Below are 21770 nucleotides of genomic sequence, written 5' to 3' on the forward strand. Positions count from 1 at the left end.
TGGTCAGGGCCTAGGCAAGGAATACAGTATGAAAGAAAATCTTTGTGAGGTATTTGCTTTCCACAAGAATACAATTATTAACTTTTACTGACATTGGTAAGGAGCAAGAAAAGGTTTCCCCAACGGGGTACTTGGCTTTAGTTGAAGACTTCAGTTCTGAAACTCGAAAACGAAAATTTCAGGAGTCGGCCGACCAGCACTTGCGAACTGCTTCTGGCACTGCACGGCAAGAAAGACTGATGTAATGGGGTCGGCTGCATGTTTTATACCCCTGACGACCTGACATCACAGAAGAAAGGACAGCAGCCGACGCAGGACCCAAGACTTTAATCAGGCCGGCCATGGGCTACTGCAAGCAGATAATGTAATGACTGCAACAGTGAAACAAATGTCACCTGGTCAAAAGCAGGCTATTAGTATAACTTTTCTCCTCTCCTCTTTGATCTTTTGCAGTACTCTGAGTATCAGGGATATAGGATGAAAGCATAGAAAAACAGAGACTTGTCCAGTTTGTGAAGAAGGCATTTACTTTCTATGCTGTTGAACTGCTACCCTGCAATATAACTTTCTTAAATGCCTGTTCTGCAGAAGCAAACGGTACACTTCTGGCACATGCCACTTTCCATTCATGCAGGTCTTTCTGGGATCTGCTTAGGTTGTCTGTCAACAGATCTGCCTGTGACAGACTGCAGGAAGCCCTGAGGGTCAGGCCTGACTTCTGGGCAATCACCCATGCCTGCATTGCCAGTCTGCACAGAACACAAGAATTGTACCCCCCCACACACACAATCTATTGACATACCTCATGACAGTGGTGCTTGTCCATAAGGATTTGGAGGGTCCTCTGTGCCTAGAAAGCATTTAGTGTCAAAACAACTACTATTGTTTTCACATTTCTATGTCTCTTCCTCATGCTGTTGTCCCAGGGTGTCCCAGACTTTCACAAATCACACATGGAACCCCCAAATCAAAGTCTGAGAAGGCTGCACCAAGTGTCTTGAAGCCATTGGATAGTTTACAGGGCACACACCCTAATCTTTCCACTAAGAAGGTTCTTTCTTTATGCAAATCAGAATTAAGGGGATTTTAGTGGCTAAGAATATGAACATCAACTGTTCCTTGGGTACCAATACAGCTTCCTCATGTGCAGTCTTGCAAATGGAACCGTGGCTTTGCATGATACCATGTACTAGAGAACCTTGAGAAACTCCACTGCCATGACAAAGGCTTTCTTTAGGTTTGTCTGGAAAGGGCCAGAGTACCCTGTCCTCCAGAAGAAAGGTCCTCTGGCACACTGTGTTCAATACCACCAGACACCACTCTCTCTGATGGGTGTCATGTATGACAATGGCAGGTTTACATAGAAACCCAGTCTCAGAAAACATGCAAAGGTGAATTCCAGGGCCTTCTGGATCTCATCCATGGAGTCTGTTTGAATCAGGCAGTTGCCCAGGTAAGAAGTTTTATCCTGCAAAACACAATACAGGAGCCAGGCACTTTGTAAAGACCCTGGGTGCAGTACGCAAGCCAAATCACAAGGATGTACAATGGAAATGAAGTCTCCTGTTTGGAAACTTTAGAAGTTTGTGGACTTCAGCAATGGAAGTATGTGCATAGGTATCTTTTAGATCTAGGGTGCCAAGGAATGCCTGAGGGAATAACAAATGCAGAAGCCGTCAAAGGGTCAGCATTATGAAATGTGAAATAATTATGAAGTTTTTTAGCCTTGAGAAGTCTGAAATAGCTTCTCAATAGGTCTTCTTTTCTGGACACTAAGAAGAACCTTGAATAAAACTGTTTTCGTACTCCTCTGGTACTCTCTCTAGGACACCCCTGGTCTATCAAATTGAGAAGGGGTGAAGCCAGGGAAACCTGATAGGAACACCCCCAAACACCTGTCAGTTTTGAAACCATCTTGTAGCCCTATCTCTAGACGTTCCAAGACTCAAAAAGTCCAGAGTGATACTCTCTCACACTTACAAATGACTAAATGCTATACTCTATGTGGAAGGGGTAGGCTGGCCCAGATTTGGTTTGGAGAGGGCTGGGTTTGATTTTTGGAGAGGTGAGAGTCTGCATCCTGACTAAATCATGTCTGCTCTCTCTCTCTCTCTCTGGGGATTACAGCCCTGATTTTCCTCAAGTTTTACTTGCCATTCTTTCCTATATCTGGACCTCCTCCCTTCTTAGGGCTGCCTTTGTCTTGACCGGAGACAAAGGCCAAGACAAAGTAGTAATTCTTGCTCAGTTTCAGTACCTTTAAATGGAAAAGCCGCTTGACCTACTACATAGTTGCACATTTGCCCTTCACTTATAAACACACACATTAGGTAGTCCGAACTAAAGTATCTTGTCTAGGTGTGCATTTAGGAGTACCACCTTCACATAAATGGTATGTGCTGTACCTTCAGCCAGGCATGTTTCTGAAGAACTGAATTTTGTTGCAGTCTTGCATGATGCAATTTTTGGGATGTCTGGCAATCTGTGCTAAGAAATCATAATTCCAGCATATATTGCTTCACATCCTTATCAGTGAACCCCTATGCCTCAAGACGTCATTGTCTCTATCAGGGATTGCTGGTAATGGAGTACATTGGGCTGGTAATCTAACATTCTGAATGCTACGATAGCAAAAGAACAGGATCTTTTTAGGAGTTAGGTTGAGTATCCTGTTCTTCTTCACACTTGGAAAGGAGTTCCTGGATGGAGCTGAAGAGGATCCTTTGCTGGAATCCAGGAACCCACAGATCAGCCAGAGGATTCAAATAAAGAAAAGTGTGGAAATCTTCAAATCAGTAAAACTGGTCGGGTGCCTTTTTTTTTTTAAAGAGCGGGGGGAGGAAACCTTGCTCAAGAGATCCACTAGTAAATGCATCTTCCAGGACATATATGAATGGAAAAACAGCTAAACTTTGATTCTGACAGGGCCATGAAGGCTATGCATCTTAAATGGACCAGAGAGCTTTCTCTGGACTCCCTCTGGATCTCCTACTTTATCTAACAGTGTGTGCCTTACCACCACAGGAGCTCTGCATTTAGGACAGAGCATAACATGCCCTCAGTCTCAGTCATAAATGGGACAAGGAGAAATCTGGTCTAAATAAGCCAGTTCCATCCACCTCTGAATCTGGGGTACGAGAATCCTGCAAAAGAGAAAATTCTGCCCCTCTCCTCAGAGTGTACTCCTGGCACCTCGGATTTCCTGAGGTGCATGCTTGGACTTGTGGAAACTCAAAGTCCTGAGCCAGCTGGAGTAAATCTTGTGAAGAAGCCTGGAAAGCTCAATATTCGCTTGGTCTCAACCATGGCAAACTAGCAAGTACTGTATTAGTCTTCAGAGAAACTGCAGCCTAAAGTACTGAATAAACCACTATAGAGGTCCAGGTTCTTAAGTGGGTAACGAACACCACCTTTCAGTCTCTGGGAATTCCCTCATGTGCTAATATCAAGACACTGTCCCTCTCCCTCAGTATAAACCAGGTGTCAGAAGCACAGGCCCTCAGCAACATTCCTCAGAGCTGACCAATGTCTCAATGGTTTTAGTCCAGGAGGACATGCTAAAATCAGAAAACTTGTTGGCCTGCACTGTAGTCAAGCCAAAGGCCTTGGCCGCATCCAACGCTGAAGTGAAGGTTGCAAAAATGCCTCATCTAGATCATTATCGCCAAACTTGGAGAAACCACTAGCATTTGTTAGACCACCCAATTCTTTACATCATGCCATTTTGCTGCATGACTGAGCTTTGGAAAAATTTCCGAAGGACTTGGCTGATGCCACAGCAATAAAGAACCAGGCACGCAATGTTTTAGAAGCTGCATTTTCCCACAGAGAATTAGCTCTCTTGATTGTCTTTTGGGTAAACCTGGCACAGTGAGAATGGGTGGCACATCACGCACTGGGCCGAGGCTGAAAAGGCCCAGGAATTCTTTAAGTGGAATTTGTTTTCCACTTCTGTTTAACAATACTATCAGACATTAGAAATTATAACTATTGTACTACAAATCAGGAAACAGATTTCCCCTATGGGATACTTATTTGGCTCTAAAAGCAGGGTAAACAACAGGACTGACAATGTGACCTTAACATTGTAGCAACAAGGATCTGAAAATGGCATCTGCTGATGACCCCCCCCCCTTATACCACCAGTGTCCTGGTGTCCCAGTGAGGAGGAGTCCATCAAGGTTACTGGACGATGCTACAGCTCTGGAAGTTAGGACAGCTGCTGGGCTAATTGCAAATAGGATATCCCAATGATAAGGACTGCAGCAATGAACAGTACAACAAACACGGAGCTTAGCCCTATAGCATCTGGAGCACAATACATGGTGGTGGCAAACAAACCCATGATATTCACATTCTGCCAAACAAGACATTCTAAGTGCCTTTAACAATCAACATCCTGTGCAAATAAGAATTTAGGAAGCACCTCAGTCAAAAAAAAAACAGCTGTAATTGGAAGTCACTGTGAACATTGCGAAATTACATACTCTCCTAGCGTCAAGTGCAGTAGTTTTTCTTGGTGGAATGGGATCCCAACAGTAGACTGCACTGCAATCATTAAAGGAAATCTAAAGAATACAATTAATCCTAATCCTTTCTGCACTTATGCATACCAAAGGATTTATTCGACCTGTTGCACTGAAAGAAGCCTGAAAAAAAGTCAGTCTTGGAGGATGGAATGCCTTGGCCAATACCTTTTATTCCCATATTTAATTCTAGGCTTCAAACAAAGGGCACTGACAAACTACTAATTCTAACAGGTCAAAAATGTCAAAACACTACAAGAAACATTAAGCTCTGGGTCTAGGTAGAAAAATAGAGATGAGTGAACATTTCTTCCTACACCTGTCCACCGTAACCAAATCTGATAAGATCCATCTGTCCATCACCCCCTTTTCCTCATTTCTGTACATGGGGTTGGGGTGTCATAACAGCAACCATCATATAAAGCAAACGTTCACACCGCCAGGTGCCTAGCCCTGCCTGGGTTATTCTTCCCTACCCCCCAACATACAAATATGCAAATACACAGCTACAACCAGCTTAGTGTCTCCAAGCCACCTACTTGCATGTCCTTAGAATGTGGGAGGAAAATAGAACACCTGGAGAATACCCACACAAACACAAGGAAAATATACAGACACTGCACAGAAGGGACTCCAGCAAAGAATTGAACCAGAGAGCTTCTTGCTGTGATGACAATGCTACCCTGCTACTTCAGCACCTGCTCATATATTCCAAAATAAAATATTTAATTGAAGATAGAAAATTCCAGATAAGCACAGACTATAGGCAAAATTTCCAAAAAAAACCCATAGTAAATGATGGTCAAATGAAACTGAAGCAGTTTAATGATGCAGTACTCTGTAACTGAGGATAAGAAGGAAATGAAAGTGGAGGGCCTACCTCTCTGTACAGGACAGAATGACTGTAAAAAGTGGTTAAGCTACATGGCTGTTCTATCTAAAGGAAAAAATGTCCTGAATGTGTGTGTGGTCTTACCATTTAAAGAGTGGCACAGTTCTGCAAGACACACCCCAGAAATTGGGACATTACAAAACTTGTAGAAAGCATGCATGCCATCTGTATTTTATACTACTGAAAGATGTAGAAGGCTGATAAAGATCACAGGCTGTCAATACAGCATGTCTCAAGGCACCAAGAAACAGCAGAAGCCAATTCTCAGATTTCTCCATACAGTGATATGAAATAAATCCATGTGCTGGATGTTTTCACAGAACGAACACCAATTCATCTCTCATACATCAGCTTCACTGGGCCTGATGTTAAAGTATTTCAGTCTGAAAATGAAAAATCAAAGGGCTCAAAACTTTTACGGAAGGCTCTAGCCTGTGCTTCCTCTTCCTCATGACTGTATTTGCATTGTTTCCAATCAGCTCTATCTGGGATATTCAAGATAGCCTCACTTGCCAGTACTTCCCTGGAATTCCAAAATAAAAAAAAATGTTAAGTTACAAAATAAGGACACAGCAACAATAAATATCAGTACAAGAATACATACATGAATTAGGTATAAAAGTACACTGGGTGTTAAAACATTGGGTAGCTCCTAAATATGCTTGTTAAAATTATCTCAGATTAACGGTCTGAAATGTGTAGTGTTTACACATCAGCTACATGTACTACCCCAGTGTAAATCTTACAACAGCTATAAAAGTTGAGATTTGTAAGTGTTTAATGTTAAATCCGGGCACAAGATGTCTAATAGGAAAAGTACAGTTTTGTACCTACCATAAATGTAGATGTCCGAACTGGATAGCATCTGCAGTCATAACAACTGGGTTGTCCTGTCGTCAGGCAGCCCTTCGGTCGGCCGGATTCCAAAGTCCGGGTCCGGCTTCGGCTGATGTCGCACTTCACCCGACGTCATCTCTGCTGGTCTTCGGGTATAAAGGCATCAGCCGACGCCATTTTCCTCAGTGTTTCTTGCCCCAGATGCCAGTTGCCCTCTTGGAAGGCTAAATTTTGGGTAAATGCCAATGTTTCCAAAAGATAGAAGGCAAACACAAAAATAAGCATGTATGTACATATATACAAACAAATACACCATAAGAGACTCCCCACCAGCTAGCTATTAGGAGGGTAAATACCTAGGAGTACCACAGAGGGAAGGAGGGAGGGTAATCCTGACTGCAGATGCTATCCAGTTCGGACATCTACATTTATGGTAGGTACAAAACTGTACTATGTCCTTCATGGATGCATCTGCAGTCATAACAACTGGGTAGAATACCATAGCCAACTAGGGAGGAGGAAGAATAGATTATGGTGTGGTTAGGATCCCTTGCAGTACAGCAGTGGCAAACCCTGCTCGGGATCTGGAATACAGAGGTAAATTATAATGCTTGGCAAATGTATGCACGGAGGTCCAAGTAGCCGCCTCAATAATGTCCTTGGTTGCCACTCCTCGTAAGAAGGCTGTGGTAGTGGCTGTTGCTCTTGTAGAATGAGGCCGTATGTTCTGTGGAATTGGTTTTCCATGGAAGGAGTAACAGAATCGTATGCAATTTCCTATCCATTTGGAGATTGTCTGTTTGGAAATTGCTTTTCCTTCCCTTCCTGTTGCATAGGCTACAAAAAGCTGGTCAGTTTTTCTGTTACTTTTGTTCTGTCCAGGTAGTAGCGTAGCTGTCTGTGTACATCCAAGGTATGCAGCATTCTTTCCCTCTGTTTTGTGGGTTGGGGAAGAAGGTAGGTAGGTGGATTGCCTGGTTTAAAGACACTCTGGATACCACCTTAGGCATAAATGTAGGATTAGTCCTCATGGACACTCTATCTTGGTGGAAGATTAGGAAGGGTTGTACTGCCATTAGGGCCTGAAGTTCAGAAACCCTCCTTGCTGAGGTTATTGCCAGTAGGAAAGCAGTTTTCCATGATAGATGCTGTAGGTCTGCTGTTGCTGCTGGTTCAAAAGGTGCAGTGTCAACTTTTCTAGCACAAAGTTCAAATCCCAAGCTGGCAGTGGTGGTTTCCTAGGAGGTTTTACATTCTTGATCCCTCTGAGGAACTGCCTGAGTAGAGGATGCGAGAAGACAGGTGGATCAAAGCTGTATTCTGCTGAAATAGCTGATGCATGTATCTTGATGGAGGAATAGGACAGGCCTGTATGTAGAAGCTCTGCCAAGTACTCCAGAATGTTAGCAATATCTATATTCGACACATCTTTTCCTCTTTCAGCACTCCAAATGACAAACCTTTTCCATTTCCCTGCATAGTTCCTTCTTGTTGAAGGTCTGCGGGCTTCAAGGATAATGTCTTTAACCCTTTGGGAGAGATCTGGATTAGTTGCTGCTATGTGATGTGCCATGCAGTCAGTTGCAACGTTTTTAGGTTTGGATGCATGATGCTGTAGTTGTTCTGAGTTAACATCAAAGGCATCAGGGGTATTGACCACATTTTGTCCCGAGACATGCTCCTCAGCAATGGGTACCAGTGTTGTCTTGGCCAGTTCGGAGCTATCAGGATTATCCTTGGACGTTCCTCTGATTTTTAGTAATACCTTGTGTATCAAGGGAAGAGGTGGGAATGCATATGCTGTCAGACCTTTCCAGCTGAAGGAGAGCGAATCCACTTTCCATGCAAGTGGATGGAATGTCCTTGTGCAGAATTTTTTGAGCTGGTGATTGAGAGGGGAAGCGAATAGATCTATCTGTGGCATTCCCCATTTCTTTGCGATGGTCTTGAAGATGTCCGGGTGTAGCATCCATTCGTGAGCATCCGAGGTGGTTCTGCTTAACATGTCTGCTAGAGTGTTCTCCTTTCCCGGTACAAACATTGCCTGTAACTGGATGTTGTAGCTGAGTGCCAGGTTCCAAAGGTCCAAAGTCATTCTGCATAGGGGGTATGAATGAGTGCCTCCCTGTTTGTTGATGTACCACATGACTGTGGTGTTGTCTGTCCTTATCATCAAATGGCCTTCTTTGAGAAATGGTCTGAATTTTTGGATTGCCAGTTTTACTGCCAGCATTTCTTTCAGGTTGATGTGCAGGTGAAGCTGGTCCTGCGTCCACAATCCTTGTACGCATTTGTCCAGCATGTGAGCCCCCCCATCCTAGGTCTGAGGCGTCTGTTGTGATGGTTTGGCTTGCTTGATAGTTGTGAAAGGGTAGGCCTGGGTTTGACTGGCATGCTTGAGCCCACCATAGGAACTCCTGTTTTAGGCATGGGATTAGTGGAATTTCTGCTTCTAGGCTGTGCCTGTGTTGGGACCATAAATTCTTTAGGTACCACTGTAGTTTTCTCATATGCAGTCTGGCATGTGGAACCAAGATTATGCATGATGCCATGAAGCCCAAGGCCTGCAGAACTTTTCTTGCTGTTAGCTTGCTCTGGTTTGTTAGTGCCAAGAAGTAAAGAGGGAGTTCTTTTTGTTTTTCTGCAGTTAGGAATGCCATTTGTTTTACTGTGTCCAATTCCGCGCCCAAGAATGTCCTTGTTTGGGATGGAATCAGCCTTGACTTTTGTAAATTGACTGTGTATCCCAGTGCTTGTAGCAAGTAAATGACCCTTTGTAAATCTGTTGTCAGCTTGCTTTTGTTGTCCCCTTGTAGCAGGCAGTCGTCCAGGTATGGATAAATTTGGATTCCCTGTAGTCTGCAGTGGGCGATTACTGATGCCAGGCATTTTGTGAATACTCTGGGCGCAGTAGATAAGCCAAAGGGCAATGCTGAGAATTGATAGTGCTCTGATCCTGCAAGAAATCTGAGGTATCTTCTGCAAATTGGTCGAATGGGGACGTGCAGGTATGCCTCCTTGAGATCTAGAGTTACCAGCCTACACTCCTTGCCCAGCATGGGAAGAAGTTGCTGTAGGGTCAGCATTTTGAATTTTGGGACAATGATGTATGTGTTTAAGGTGGACAGGTCGAGAATAGGTCTCCAACTTTTTCCTTTCTTGGAACTAGGAATAGTCTGGAGTAGAATCCTTTGCCTTGTTCTGTTATTGGTACTCTTTCCACAGCTCTCATCTTTGTTAATTGCATTATCTGCTGTAGAGCTTCTGTCTTTTGATTTGGAGGCAGGTTTGGCATTCCTCTTTTGACTGGTAAAGTGTGGAAGTGGAACCGGTAACCTTGGTCTATGGTTTGCAAAATCCACTTGTCTTTTGTGATATAGTGCCAGTTCTTGAAAATAAGGTTAATTTTCCGCCTAATGGTGCTGCTATTTGTTCCCTGGTAGGCGGAGTTAGAATCAAGTCACTGTGATTGTCCTGTTGTAGTGGTAGTGGCTGTGCCTGTGCCTCTGTTATTACCTTGCCACTGTCGTCCTCTGTAGGCACCCCCTCTGGATTGATTTCTGCCTCTGGAACGTCTATTCCTGTCCCTTTGGGATCTTGTGGAGTCAGGAAAGGACCAATTTTTGGCAGGCCAGTTCCTGCTAAACCTTGGGGGCTGAACCTGCAAGAAATCTTTAACCGTTTGTACAGATTTTGCCTTTTCTTCCATTTTCTTCATTACCTGCTGGGCAGGTGTACCAAACAAACTGGTCTTATCCATAGGAGCGTCTAATAACTTAGCTTTAACATGATCCGGTAAGACTTGTTCCTTCAGCCATGCATGTCTTCTTATCACTGTGCCAGTCATGGCTGATCTAAATGAAGCCTCCAGTGCATCATAGCCACATTTTAAGGAATGGTTACTAACCTGTTGTATGTTATTTACCATTTCTAATACATATTTCTTATCTATAGAGTCATCAGAGGATAGCTTTTTAGTTAACTGATCAAGCATAAACTCTTGGTATTGTATCATGTGAAACTGACAGTTTAAAGCTCTAGCTGAGAGAGTAGCAGAGGTGTAAACCTTTTTGCCCCATCTGTCTAAAGACCTGGCTTCCCTTTCAGAAGGAATAGGGTTTTTTGCTGTGGTCGAGGCTACTGCCTTAGGCCCCTGGGATATAGTTTCGGGTCTGCAAGTGGGGCCTTGTATAGGTGATGATGAGTGTCTGGCACCCTGTAAAATCTATCTGGTTTGGCAGGTGCTGGAGGTAAGGAATCTGGTGCAGTGCAAACATCATTAAATGCATCGTCCACAACAGAGAGGACAGGAGGTATAGCTAAGGGCCTGTGTTGTGGTAGGTGCAGAAAAGTCCTAAGTCTTTTTCTGGAATCTGAGAAATCCTGTTCCTGCCATTGGAATTGTTCTCTCATGGCATGTAAGGTTTCCCCAAAGGAGAATTCTTCTGGTGGAGAAGCAGCTGGAATGGATTCTTCAGCATCTGAGTCTTCATAATTGGAGAAAGGAGCCTCTGGCTGGTCTGTAATATCTGAGTCATCCGCAGAATCATCAGAGGACACAGGCTCGAGGGGCTCTGCTCTAGGTCTCTTTTCTGGGGGCTGAGAGGCCCTGTCTGGATGAGATTGAGATCCCCTAATTAAGGATATTAAATCTTCTGCCAGAGTAAGCATTTGTGAACTAGAAGTGGGCCTGGTTGAGGGGGGTTTAACAGGCACTGATTTAGTAGATTTGGCTGCTTTAGCCCTGGCAAAGGCCTTAATAGACATGGCTGCAGGAGGCCTAGCAGCACCACGTGCTGGGGTAGAGACATCCAAAGGGATGGTGTCTGATAAGTCACTAGTAACCACTGTAGTAGGTAAAATTTCTGAGGCCGATTCAAGTAAAGTAGCCAGAACCTCAGTAGTAGTCATTGATTCGGCTGTACTCTGATCAGTTTTCTCGGTTTCGAAACCGAGACACTCGCGTGCTTGCTTAACCATGGTTTCGCCGAAACCGCGGACCGCGAGTGTCGGGCTTTTTCTTTGCGTTTTTAACAATTTGGGTAGTCGGAGGATCCGACGGCATAATGTACGCAAAATCTGAGCCGAAAAACTGTTCAGCAAACTCCGACCGACGCCTAAGCGTTCGTCGGTTGAATGAAGCACAGGCCGAACAGGCTGCTACGTCGTGGTCTGGGCCTAAACAAGGCAAACAGTAAGAGTGGAAATCTTTATGAGGTATTTGTTTCCCACAAGTTAAACAGTTATTGACTTTTTCTGACATCGGCTGAGGCAAGAAAGAGTCCCCAACGGGTACTTAGCTTTTAGAAGTCTTGAAGGAGTATTCGGTAGTAGTAATCTCTGGATCTGACCGACCGGCACTTGCGAACAGCTTCTGCTTCGGGCCACGGCAAGAAAGACTGAGGAAAATGGCGTCGGCTGATGCCTTTATACCCGAAGACCAGCAGAGATGACGTCGGGTGAAGTGCGACATCAGCCGAAGCCGGACCCGGACTTTGGAATCCGGCCGACCGAAGGGCTGCCTGACGACAGGACAACCCAGTTGTTATGACTGCAGATGCATCCATGAAGGACATCCACTTTTTACTTCAAATATTTCAGGGCAAGATTTACTGTTTGTGGGGTTGGTTACAACAGACCATCAAATGTTCACATATTAGGAGAGACCGTATTAGTGCCAGATACTTAATAATATGCAAATAATTTAGTGCTCGAATGCATGTATGAAGGGTTGGTAGGACAATGCCAGTCTATATGTTCCAATCATGGGATTCTAGTATCTCTCTCATGCTGATCTTAAATAGATGAGGAAGACTGAACAGTACTATCAGTTATTCTGGAGCAGACTGCAACCCTGTGGTTATAAAATCGCACACAGATAAAATAAGAAAAACTGCAACATAATACGTCATTGTTTCAAGTACTGTAGAAAGTGCTTGGCTCCGGGTAGGGGCTAGTATTCTGCTGTTCTGAGTAATACCACAATTTTTATCTGCAGAAAATCCATCACCTACTGATATACATGTACACATCACAGTGACCTGCATTTTATGACCTGTGTGCTTGTACCTTTACATATCAAAAATCTATTTGCTAACAAAAGGCTAGAAAAAATATGAACATTTCCTAATACACAAGCAAAGATGGAAAAAAGACAAGATCTAAGGTGACTGCCCAAGGTCTGCAGTCAGTCTTTAAAGCAGCTGTCCCCCCACAAACATCTGACCCGCCTTTTCCTTCTCCCATCCTAGGCATCATGAAACCCATGAATGACAAACCTTGGACCATTACCTCAGGAAATCCATTCTACAGTCAGACTTGCCTCTTTTCCAGTTGTCATCTATGTCCCCATTCTATGTCTCCCTGAAAAATCCTTCAGTTCTAATCTTTCCATATGCCTCTTGACAATATGATGCACCAAAACGGATTTAGTGTACGCAGGTCCCAACCATCTAAGCCCCTAATTATAACTCACCCCCCCTCAAATGTCTTCACTATTTTGCTTAACACTACACACTACTTGCTTTCTACTAGCCATACCTCCCTACTTTTCATAAAGGTCACCAAAAAAGGACAGAGAACTTTAGATATGGCCTAGTTACTAGTGCCTTATATAACAGAAGGATGACCTTGACCTTTGTGGAACCCACACCATGACCTAGGTGCACCAGATTTCTGCTGGTCCTTGCCACAATCTTTCGCATTCACCGCACAAATTAGTCTAAGATTCTTTTATTCCTCTGCTAAGACCATGCGCCAAGGATGCACGTTTTCCTCAAACTCCCACCAAAAATCCATAATCATGCACTCTTCTTTCTCAATACCACTTGAACAACGTTGGCCCCTTCCATCCAACCCATAGCCACTCCTAGTCACTACAAAGGTCAGCCCTATCAGTGACCACTGCAACCATCAGCAAATTACCCAGGATTCTTGTCACAAGGACTTCTCTGTATAACACGTCCAACTCACCAGACCGAAAAGAAAGAAAATGACTGAGTTGCTTATCTAGAGCCAGGATCTGCCAAGTTACAAAAGCACGAGTCACTACACACAGGTAGTGGTACGATCATAGTTAACGTGGATATTAATAACCAGAGACATACTTCCCTGGATTGCATGAAGAGACAGATTATTAATCTTTCTGAATATGAATCTCAGGTAGGTATGTGCCTTGTATTGAGCAGCATTCTACTTTCACCAAGAATGATATCGCAGTGTGAAAAAAAGATAACAGACCTCAATAAGTGGTTTAAGCTCCTGGTATCGGTTCAGGGGGATTCAGTATCTGTTGGCATGGCAGAACATGGTTAATAAACCACACTGCATTGCAAAAGCTAGTCTGCACATGTCCCTACTAGGCTTCTGAATATTGGCTAAAACTTTATCCACCCCTTTAGAGCCTTGTTTAGGTTATACCAAACTGACAAACCTACTGACATAGCAAATGAAACCCAAAGAAGCCCAATGGTGTTACTGCTCAATGCTAGCAGCCTAAACAGGAAACTCCACATCTACTAGCTGTCCTCCCTCTGGAGAATAGACACCTGTGCTGTTAACAAGAGAGAAAGTACTCCAACAGTGTGAGGCTTCAGTGCCTTCCATACATTTTAGGCCACCAGCTGTACAGACAGGACAAATGATGGAGGAGTCTCAATCTACATTAGTAACAAATACATCTCCAGGTAGATTAACCAGGACAATGTAATGACTTACACATGGAAAAATTTTAAGGCAAAGTCCCATACCATATCCTAGCAAGCTACAGGTCACCCTCTATGCCCCAAGAATCTGAAAGTTTGTACCTAGACCTACTGGAAACACTCACCATCAAACCAAATACCCTATTCATTGGAGACCAACTACCCCGGTACAGACTGTGAAACACACTGCCTCAAACTCGCAGGCCGAACCATTCCTAGACTTCATTAATACAAATACTCTTAACCAGATGGTGCACACATCCATCAGAGGTTCAAACATACTGGACCTGGTACTCACCAATATGGGAAAGCACTGAACACCCCCTTCCCCCAAGTGTCATATCCTCACTGGTGAGGTTGGACCACAAAGTGGTCTCCTTGAAAATAAAAATCTACTTAACTCAGGAAACCCTGCAACAGTTAGGAACTATTCCAAAACAAACTACATCCTATTAAACGATGGTTTGTCAAATGTAATGCCCCTCCTAACCTGACTTCACAGCAAACTATACAGAATTGCTCACAAAGACCCTGTAAGTAAACAGCTGTACAGAGGTTGCTATACCAACCAGAAGCCCGAAACAAACTTTAAAAACTAACCACACTAGTGGAATCCTAACTTTTAATGGAGTATATACGTAAAGGAAAAAAGTCATGGCTAAAATCAGGAAGATCTACTCCTATAATGTTAAGAGCTCTCTCAAACAGAAAACTACAAGGACCTAATCAAGTCTAACAAGGCCAATTATGAGGTTAAGATAGCTTCACTGTCTTAGGACAACCACAAAGCTTTCTACAGCTAGGTCTGTAACTTTAAAGGCATCGCATAGCAGTGTGACAAACTGGTGTCAATCGTGCCACTTCACTTGGCAGAGCAAATCTGGTGTCTTGACAAATTCAGTTCAAACTTCACCCCCAGCCTACCCCAAGAAATACCTACGAACGCCCCCCCCCCCCAACTACTGGTAGTGAGCCAGTCCTAACGGCTAAAACCAAAAACACAGTCCCAATGGGCCCCAACAATATTACAGGAAGCCTCCTACACATCTTGAAATATGACATACAAGGACCACTTGTGGCAATTTTCAACTATAGCCACACAACAGGCTTTGTACTACGAGACTGGAAGACTGCAATAGTTATTCCACTTCACATTAATGACCCTGGAAATTACAGACCCATTAGTTGAACTAGTCCAATAGGCAAAGCCATGAAATGAATCATCATGAAAATGGTCAAAGACACAGGCAACCTTCAGACATCAGACCCAATCCAGTTCCGTTTTGTGAAGGGAAGGTCATACCTGCTAAACCTGGCAGACTTCTTTGAGAAGGTCGTCAAGGCAATGGATGAGGGGGAAAGTGCATATTGCCAACCTAGACCTGGCTAATACATTTAATACCCCACTTGGGTACAGCTGGGGGGGGGTCAATGAACTGGGCATACACTCCCATATAACTTGCTGGACTGCCAGCTGGCCAAAAGAGAGGAACCAAGAAGTCAAGACTGGTGAGACTACCTCCACTAAGAGACTGGCCACTAGCAGGGTACCTCAGGGCTCTGTACTGGGACTTCTATTTGGCTATTTGGTATATACGGATGAGGAAAAGGCTAATGTCAAGTCTTTGGCTGACCAAGTTGAGAACCATCAGATTCCCTCCACAACACACTCATCTTACAAGAGGGTCTAAACACAGACGAATGGCTGGTGCCAACATCATGGACTAAAACGCAATGTTAAGAAATGCATTATAGACTCTTTTGGGAACATGGCCACCCAGGCTAATTACTCCATAGCTGACACCCTCAAGAGCTGACCCGGTAGTCAAGCATCTGGGAACACATGTCGACAGTAAGCATTTGACCAGCATATGGCCAAGGTAGTAAGAAAATCATTCTATGTCACCCAACATACAAGTAAGGAATGACATCCAAGTCCAAGTAAATCATAGTGCCACTTTATTCAGCCCTTGGATCCACTGAGTATAATGCCTCCTTCAGCACATACCTGACCAGACATATGCAATGGATGGAACACACACAAAGGTTTTTTAGCAGAAGAAGCCATCCTCCTATATGGACCACCTTAAACCCTATCGCTATACTGTCTCCTACAGGTTACTGAAAGGTGATCTATGCCTGGCATAAGAGGCATCCTCGGATTCAGCTCTGATGGATCTTTTGCACATCTGCTAAACAAACAGCATCAGAACCACCAGATCCAATGATTTAAAATTTTGCTTGTGACAAACAGGGCATTCATATTAAAGCCACATATACACCATGGCTAACGAATGACACCAGAATGCTCCTTAGGAAAACACACAAAGCTTGGCAAACGTGGCTCACTTGTAAAACCCAAATCAACCGCATTGCATACCATCAAATTAAAACAAGGCTAAACACCAAATCAACCTAGATAAAAAGAACTTCTACTATATCCTGCAACAAACACCAGCATAACCCACAAAAATTTTGGAATACCATAAATGCTGTTCTCCACCCAGGACATTCCACTACCCCTTCCCTCAACTTGCCATACACTTCTACCACCGTTGCATAAGAATTCATAAATACTGCACTGAAAGTGTACCATCTCTAATTAAAAGTAATTCCACAGAACCATCACTAGCCTCCAAATCTCTCAATATCAACTCCAACTCCCTCTCATTTCAGCCTGTTCCCACAGCTACCATTAAGTAACTACTTAAAAAGCTCAAACCCTCTTCAACAGCAGCTGACAAGTTACCAGTTGAATATTTAAAACTAGCAGTTGAAGCCATATCTTATCCAATGTCGAACCTTATTAATAGGTCCATAGCAGAACAGCATGTCCCAGCAACATGGAAAATCGCACACATTATCCCCTTACACAAAGGCGGAAATTCCACAGAGCTAACCAACTACAGACCGATCACTATTCTCTCCCCACTATCTAAACTCCTCGAAAGATGTATCCGCTCACAAATGATTCATTATCTTACCTTCAACAACATGCTAACAACATGTCAACATAGTTTTTGGCCCCATCTTAGTTCCACAACCGCACTCCTCAGTTTCACCAATACCATCAACCAACTCAGAAACAATGGTAAAATAGTCTCTGCTGTCTTTCTAGACATATCCAAGGCCTATGACAGTCTCCCACCTCAGACTATTACATACACTCTCCAAACTGAACCTCAGCCCCTCTGCACTTCAATGGTTCCGAAGCTATCCACAAGACTGTCATAAATCTGTAAAATGGCTTAATGTCCTATCCCCCCCCCTTCCCGTCACACTAGGAGTATTCAAGGCTCAGTTTTTTAACCGCTACTCTTCACTATTTTTACAACCAACCTCCACAGTGCTACCCCAACTGGCTTCAACTATCCAATATGAAGATGACACGACACTTGTATGTTCCGCTATTGACCTGCAACACACCTCCATGATACAACCCAAAAATCATTCTCCGATACCGACACATGGCTCTCTAACCATCAGCTCATATTCAACACCAATAAAACAAAACTCAAGATCTTCCAACCCACAACATCCCCCCAGCACCTTCTATATTACAGCTAGGAATACTAAAAATTAATGTTGATTCAACAAAACTACTAGGTGTAATAATCTAAGATTTGACCTACATATAGCACAAACAATTTAAAGTTCACAAGCAAATGAGTACTCTTTACAGAAATAAAAATTATCTAACACCTCTAGGGTTGCCATTGCTAGAACCCCATATTCTATCAACACTTCTGTATGCTTCCCCAATTCTCACCAACCTTAAAAAGGCATATTTAATTAAAACTTGAAACATGCTACAATAAAATATGTAAATTTGCAATTCACTGCCCACATCATACCCAGCACTGTCACTCCTTAAAAAAACTCTCCTGGTTAGAACTCCCACAACTTCTATCCTGTAACCAATGAACTTTATCACACAAACTAGTATATCAACCTGAAAAAAAAACTGCCCTTCTAAATATTCTCCAGCCCCGTAACACAAGTAGAAGTCTTTGCTCAACAAATAAATCTCTGCAAGTGTCCAAATCAACTAACACGGCATGGGACTCGCTACATTCTTATGTAGCAACAAGGTGGAATTCACTACCTCACAGCATTAGAACCACCACAAATACCTACCAATTCAAAAAGATTCTTAAAAATTATCTTAATGACTCCTGGCTTTGTTCCTGTACTACTCCATGCTATCTAACTTTAATAGCTTCTGATCATACTTTTTCTTCTTCCCTGACCACCTAATAATCTATGCTCTCCCTCATGTCTAGATAATAACCTATGCTCTCTCTCATGTCTAGATAAATCTATAACCATCTTTTTCTATCCAATTTCGCCCCCCCTACAAACCCTTCCTCAGCTTACTTTGAGAAACTACAATGTCTACACTACAATAAGGAATTATAACAAATGATTATATAATACAAATGTCAGCTGCTATAATAACACATAATTTAATTTCTGGTGTACTGTATGTCTTGTATTTTTTTTTGTATAATTTCTTGTATAAATTTTGCATAATTTATTGTATACTTTTATAATCTCTGTATGTGGAGCTTTTCTCCCTGGGCCTCCACTGAAAATGGGTCTTATCCCACTCGGGCTTTCCCGGTACACAAATGTAAAATAAATAAATGTTGGTGACACAGATGTGCGTTTCAGAGGATCTCCTTGCTCTGGAACAGGCTCCCCATCTATGTGAAGCAGAGTCCATCCCTAACTTTAAGCATAACCTCCACCCATGGATGGGACATAAGAAATTCACCCCAGGTCTGCCCCTCCATGTCTCTGATAGATAAAGGCAGACAGTACCTATGCCCAAACTAACATCCCCTACCTTCCACATAATAGAAACTTCCTAACATACCCCCTTTCTAATAAACACCAAAGATACAAAGGGACACAACTGGGTTGGGTTTAGTGACTAGGCTTATAAAGACCTTGGTGTTTGTTAGCCTAGTATGTACCTATGAACTTATCATGCTCTTCAAACCAAATGCCATGGGATACAAACATTCTATGCAGGGCCAGTCTTTGCACTAAACCCGAGACACCATTACTTACTATTTTTTTTCCTTGATACTTTCTCCTCACTAACATGCTTCTGGTCTGTCTAACTTTCCTGCACATTTTGCAATAGTTGGGTCTCAGTCTTTAGCATTTAATTTTCTCAAACTGCTATAAGTTTAAAGACCTTTCAAAAACCTAAATCTACTACACCCAGAAGATTCCATCTGCCTACTCTCATTGGATGTCCAGTCACAAAAAACAGATCAAGCTGGACAAGAACGCTATTGTGTGAAGCAGTGCTACTGCGACGATGACCAGTAATTAAGAACTTCACCAGCCTGTCCAGTAAAACAACTCCATATCCTTTCCTGTGATGGAATTCAGATTAACAGGCATATAACTGCCTAACTCTTTGCAAGGTAATAAAAAATCCCAGAACCCCAGGCCTCAAGCACTGCTCCCAGTTTCCAGGGAGAAATGTGCATTTCTATTAGTAGTTCCCCAAGAATTACCAATGATTTTTTGGCACCCTGAGAGATAGGATGTTAGAGTTCATGTCAAACCCTCCTGAAATCCCTCAAGCTCCTGCTCCACTTCATTCTTGCTCATGTTCCCCTCTGACCACTTTGCTGCGTATTATACTGCTTCATGTTGGCATTTAGCATTATTTTGTCTTGTAAACAGATATTTCATTAAAAATTTCTACCCAACATGCATTTTCAAATTTATCCTAACCCAACCTACTACCTCTCCTAGTAATGCAATAATCTATATTTCTACTGTGCTCCCTAACAAACATTTTCTTCTCTTCATGCCTCACCCAACAGCACCTCCTTCTTTAGGTCCACATTACCCTGATCCAGAAACAATGGTAGCTCTTTTGTGGTATTTCCGCATGCCTTTTTCTCATCCACTCTATCAGTTTTCAGTCTTGCATAAGAAGCCTTCTTTTCCTGCATCACCCACCCTTTACAAAATAATAAAAACTCTCATCCTTTTTTGGCCATTCATCTTCAAGCTCGTCTATTACTTGTTTTCTAAATATAGGAATGAAGTCTTTTCTTCACTCCTTCACTGATGCAACCCCTTAACCTCCCACACTCTAAGCCCCTTGCTCACATTAGCAATGCATGCTAAGCCCAACCTTAGTCTTATACCTTGCCTTCAAAGAAATTTCCATAACACTATCACTAATCAGACAAACTAGGGCTTAGTTGTTACAGCAGGGATTTGGTTTCATGGTCACAAAAGGAAATAGTTTTCTTTTTGCAATCTTTGGCATGTTCAGTGTTTGAGTTTGAATGTTTGATAAGTTTTTGTGGATATGTGCTCAACATATTGACACAAATATACACACATACACAAACTCGCGTGAGCACACACCCCTAGTTTGTGCTAACAAATGCTCCTGTAAACAAACAAGGAGACTGGTATTCTAGTTTGAAAAATAAGAGGGTTACACTGGTCTAACTATATGCTATGATAGAATGGGGTACTTCTCTGCGCTTTGGAAGCCAGACTGAACGGACTATGCTTGGTACTTAGACTACAGATCTTGCTTGGCACTCACACTAAAGATCTTCCTTTATCAAAATGATGTAAAAAGGGGCTGAAGACGTCCTGGTTACAGACCAAGCAAGCTGATGTCCAGCTAGAACATCTGCCTGGCCATATGTGTGTGTGTGTGTGTGTGTGTGTGTGTGTGTGTGTCTCAAAGTTCAGTTGCACATTCTGCCTTCTGTGGCATAATCCCAAAGAATTAGTACTACTGCAACAGTGAAAAATACAGGTCATACTTACCAAATACTGAAAAACACCATGTAAAAAACAGGAGGAGACTGGTATCCTGGTTTAAAAAAATAACAGGGTTACGAAAATCTACAGGCTCTGAAGGGACTTGGATCTTCAGTCCCCAGAACCTTCAATGGCAAAGGGGCAGAGTCCTACCGGTCAAGGGCAGTGAAGCTGTACTGCAGCAGTGAACCTCTACTTACAACTCTGATCCCCTTCTATGTGAAGTAATAAGTACCAACAATAATGTTATCCAGGACAGAAATTTCAACACCACTGATAAGACTGCTTCAGAAAGGGCTATGGTTAACTTTTTAATGAACACTTCAGAACCCAAAGAGGCAGCATCAATATCTTGGGAGATCTGAGGTGCTAGATTCCCTTCAGCAACTTCCTAAGGAATGGGAAAGTAATGGACAGTCCACGGGTAGAAATGCAGCATTAGCGGAGTGATGTGCCTTAATGGAAAATATGAATGACCATTTGCCAGAAGCTCCATCAAGTACTGTGGGAATCAAGGTTCCCTGCACTCAGTAGAAGACATCTCTTTAGCTGACCACCACAAACAGAATTTACACACTTTTCCATTTAGCTAAGCAAGACTTTCCACTGCTAGCTTTTGTTGGCCTTTTGAAGACTATAATCACTTGAACTGAAGACGGATGTTAAAAGGTACCCGACTGAAAGAATCCATACTTCTAAAAGGCACGGGATCTTGGATGCACCACTGCTCCTTCACACAGACTGAAGACAGTGCCATGATACAGGACCAAATGAGAACTCTTCTCCTTTGCCATCTGAACAATTGGGATAACCACAGTTCCTTGTAGTGAACTGTAGGAACTAGCAAGATTCTAGTCCTCTCAGTCCTGGTATTGTGAAGGACATTTCATGCAGCGTTTGTGATTCAACAGGTAGCACTAGACTTTGGTGCTGGAAGATTATACAGTTGAAATATCTATTCCAACCTCAGATAACTGGATTCATTTTTCCATTACA

At 42.9% G+C, this 21770-nt stretch overlaps 1 protein-coding gene across 1 annotated transcript in view; it reads right to left on the reverse strand.

The window, feature by feature from the left end:
• Positions 1-5328: 5328 nt before the first annotated feature.
• Positions 5329-21770, reverse strand: part of CWF19L1 (CWF19 like cell cycle control factor 1) — a 633757-nt gene continuing 617315 nt past the window's right edge. The window contains exon 14 of the mRNA XM_044071015.1: positions 5329-5941. Coding sequence (XP_043926950.1) covers positions 5797-5941 — 145 coding nt within the window. The 3' untranslated portion in view covers positions 5329-5796. The remainder of the gene's footprint in view (positions 5942-21770) is intronic.

Source organism: Protopterus annectens, chromosome 5.part0, assembly GCF_019279795.1.
Source record: "Protopterus annectens isolate FY-2018-M chromosome 5.part0, PAN1.0, whole genome shotgun sequence".
NCBI lineage: Eukaryota > Metazoa > Chordata > Ceratodontiformes > Protopteridae > Protopterus > Protopterus annectens.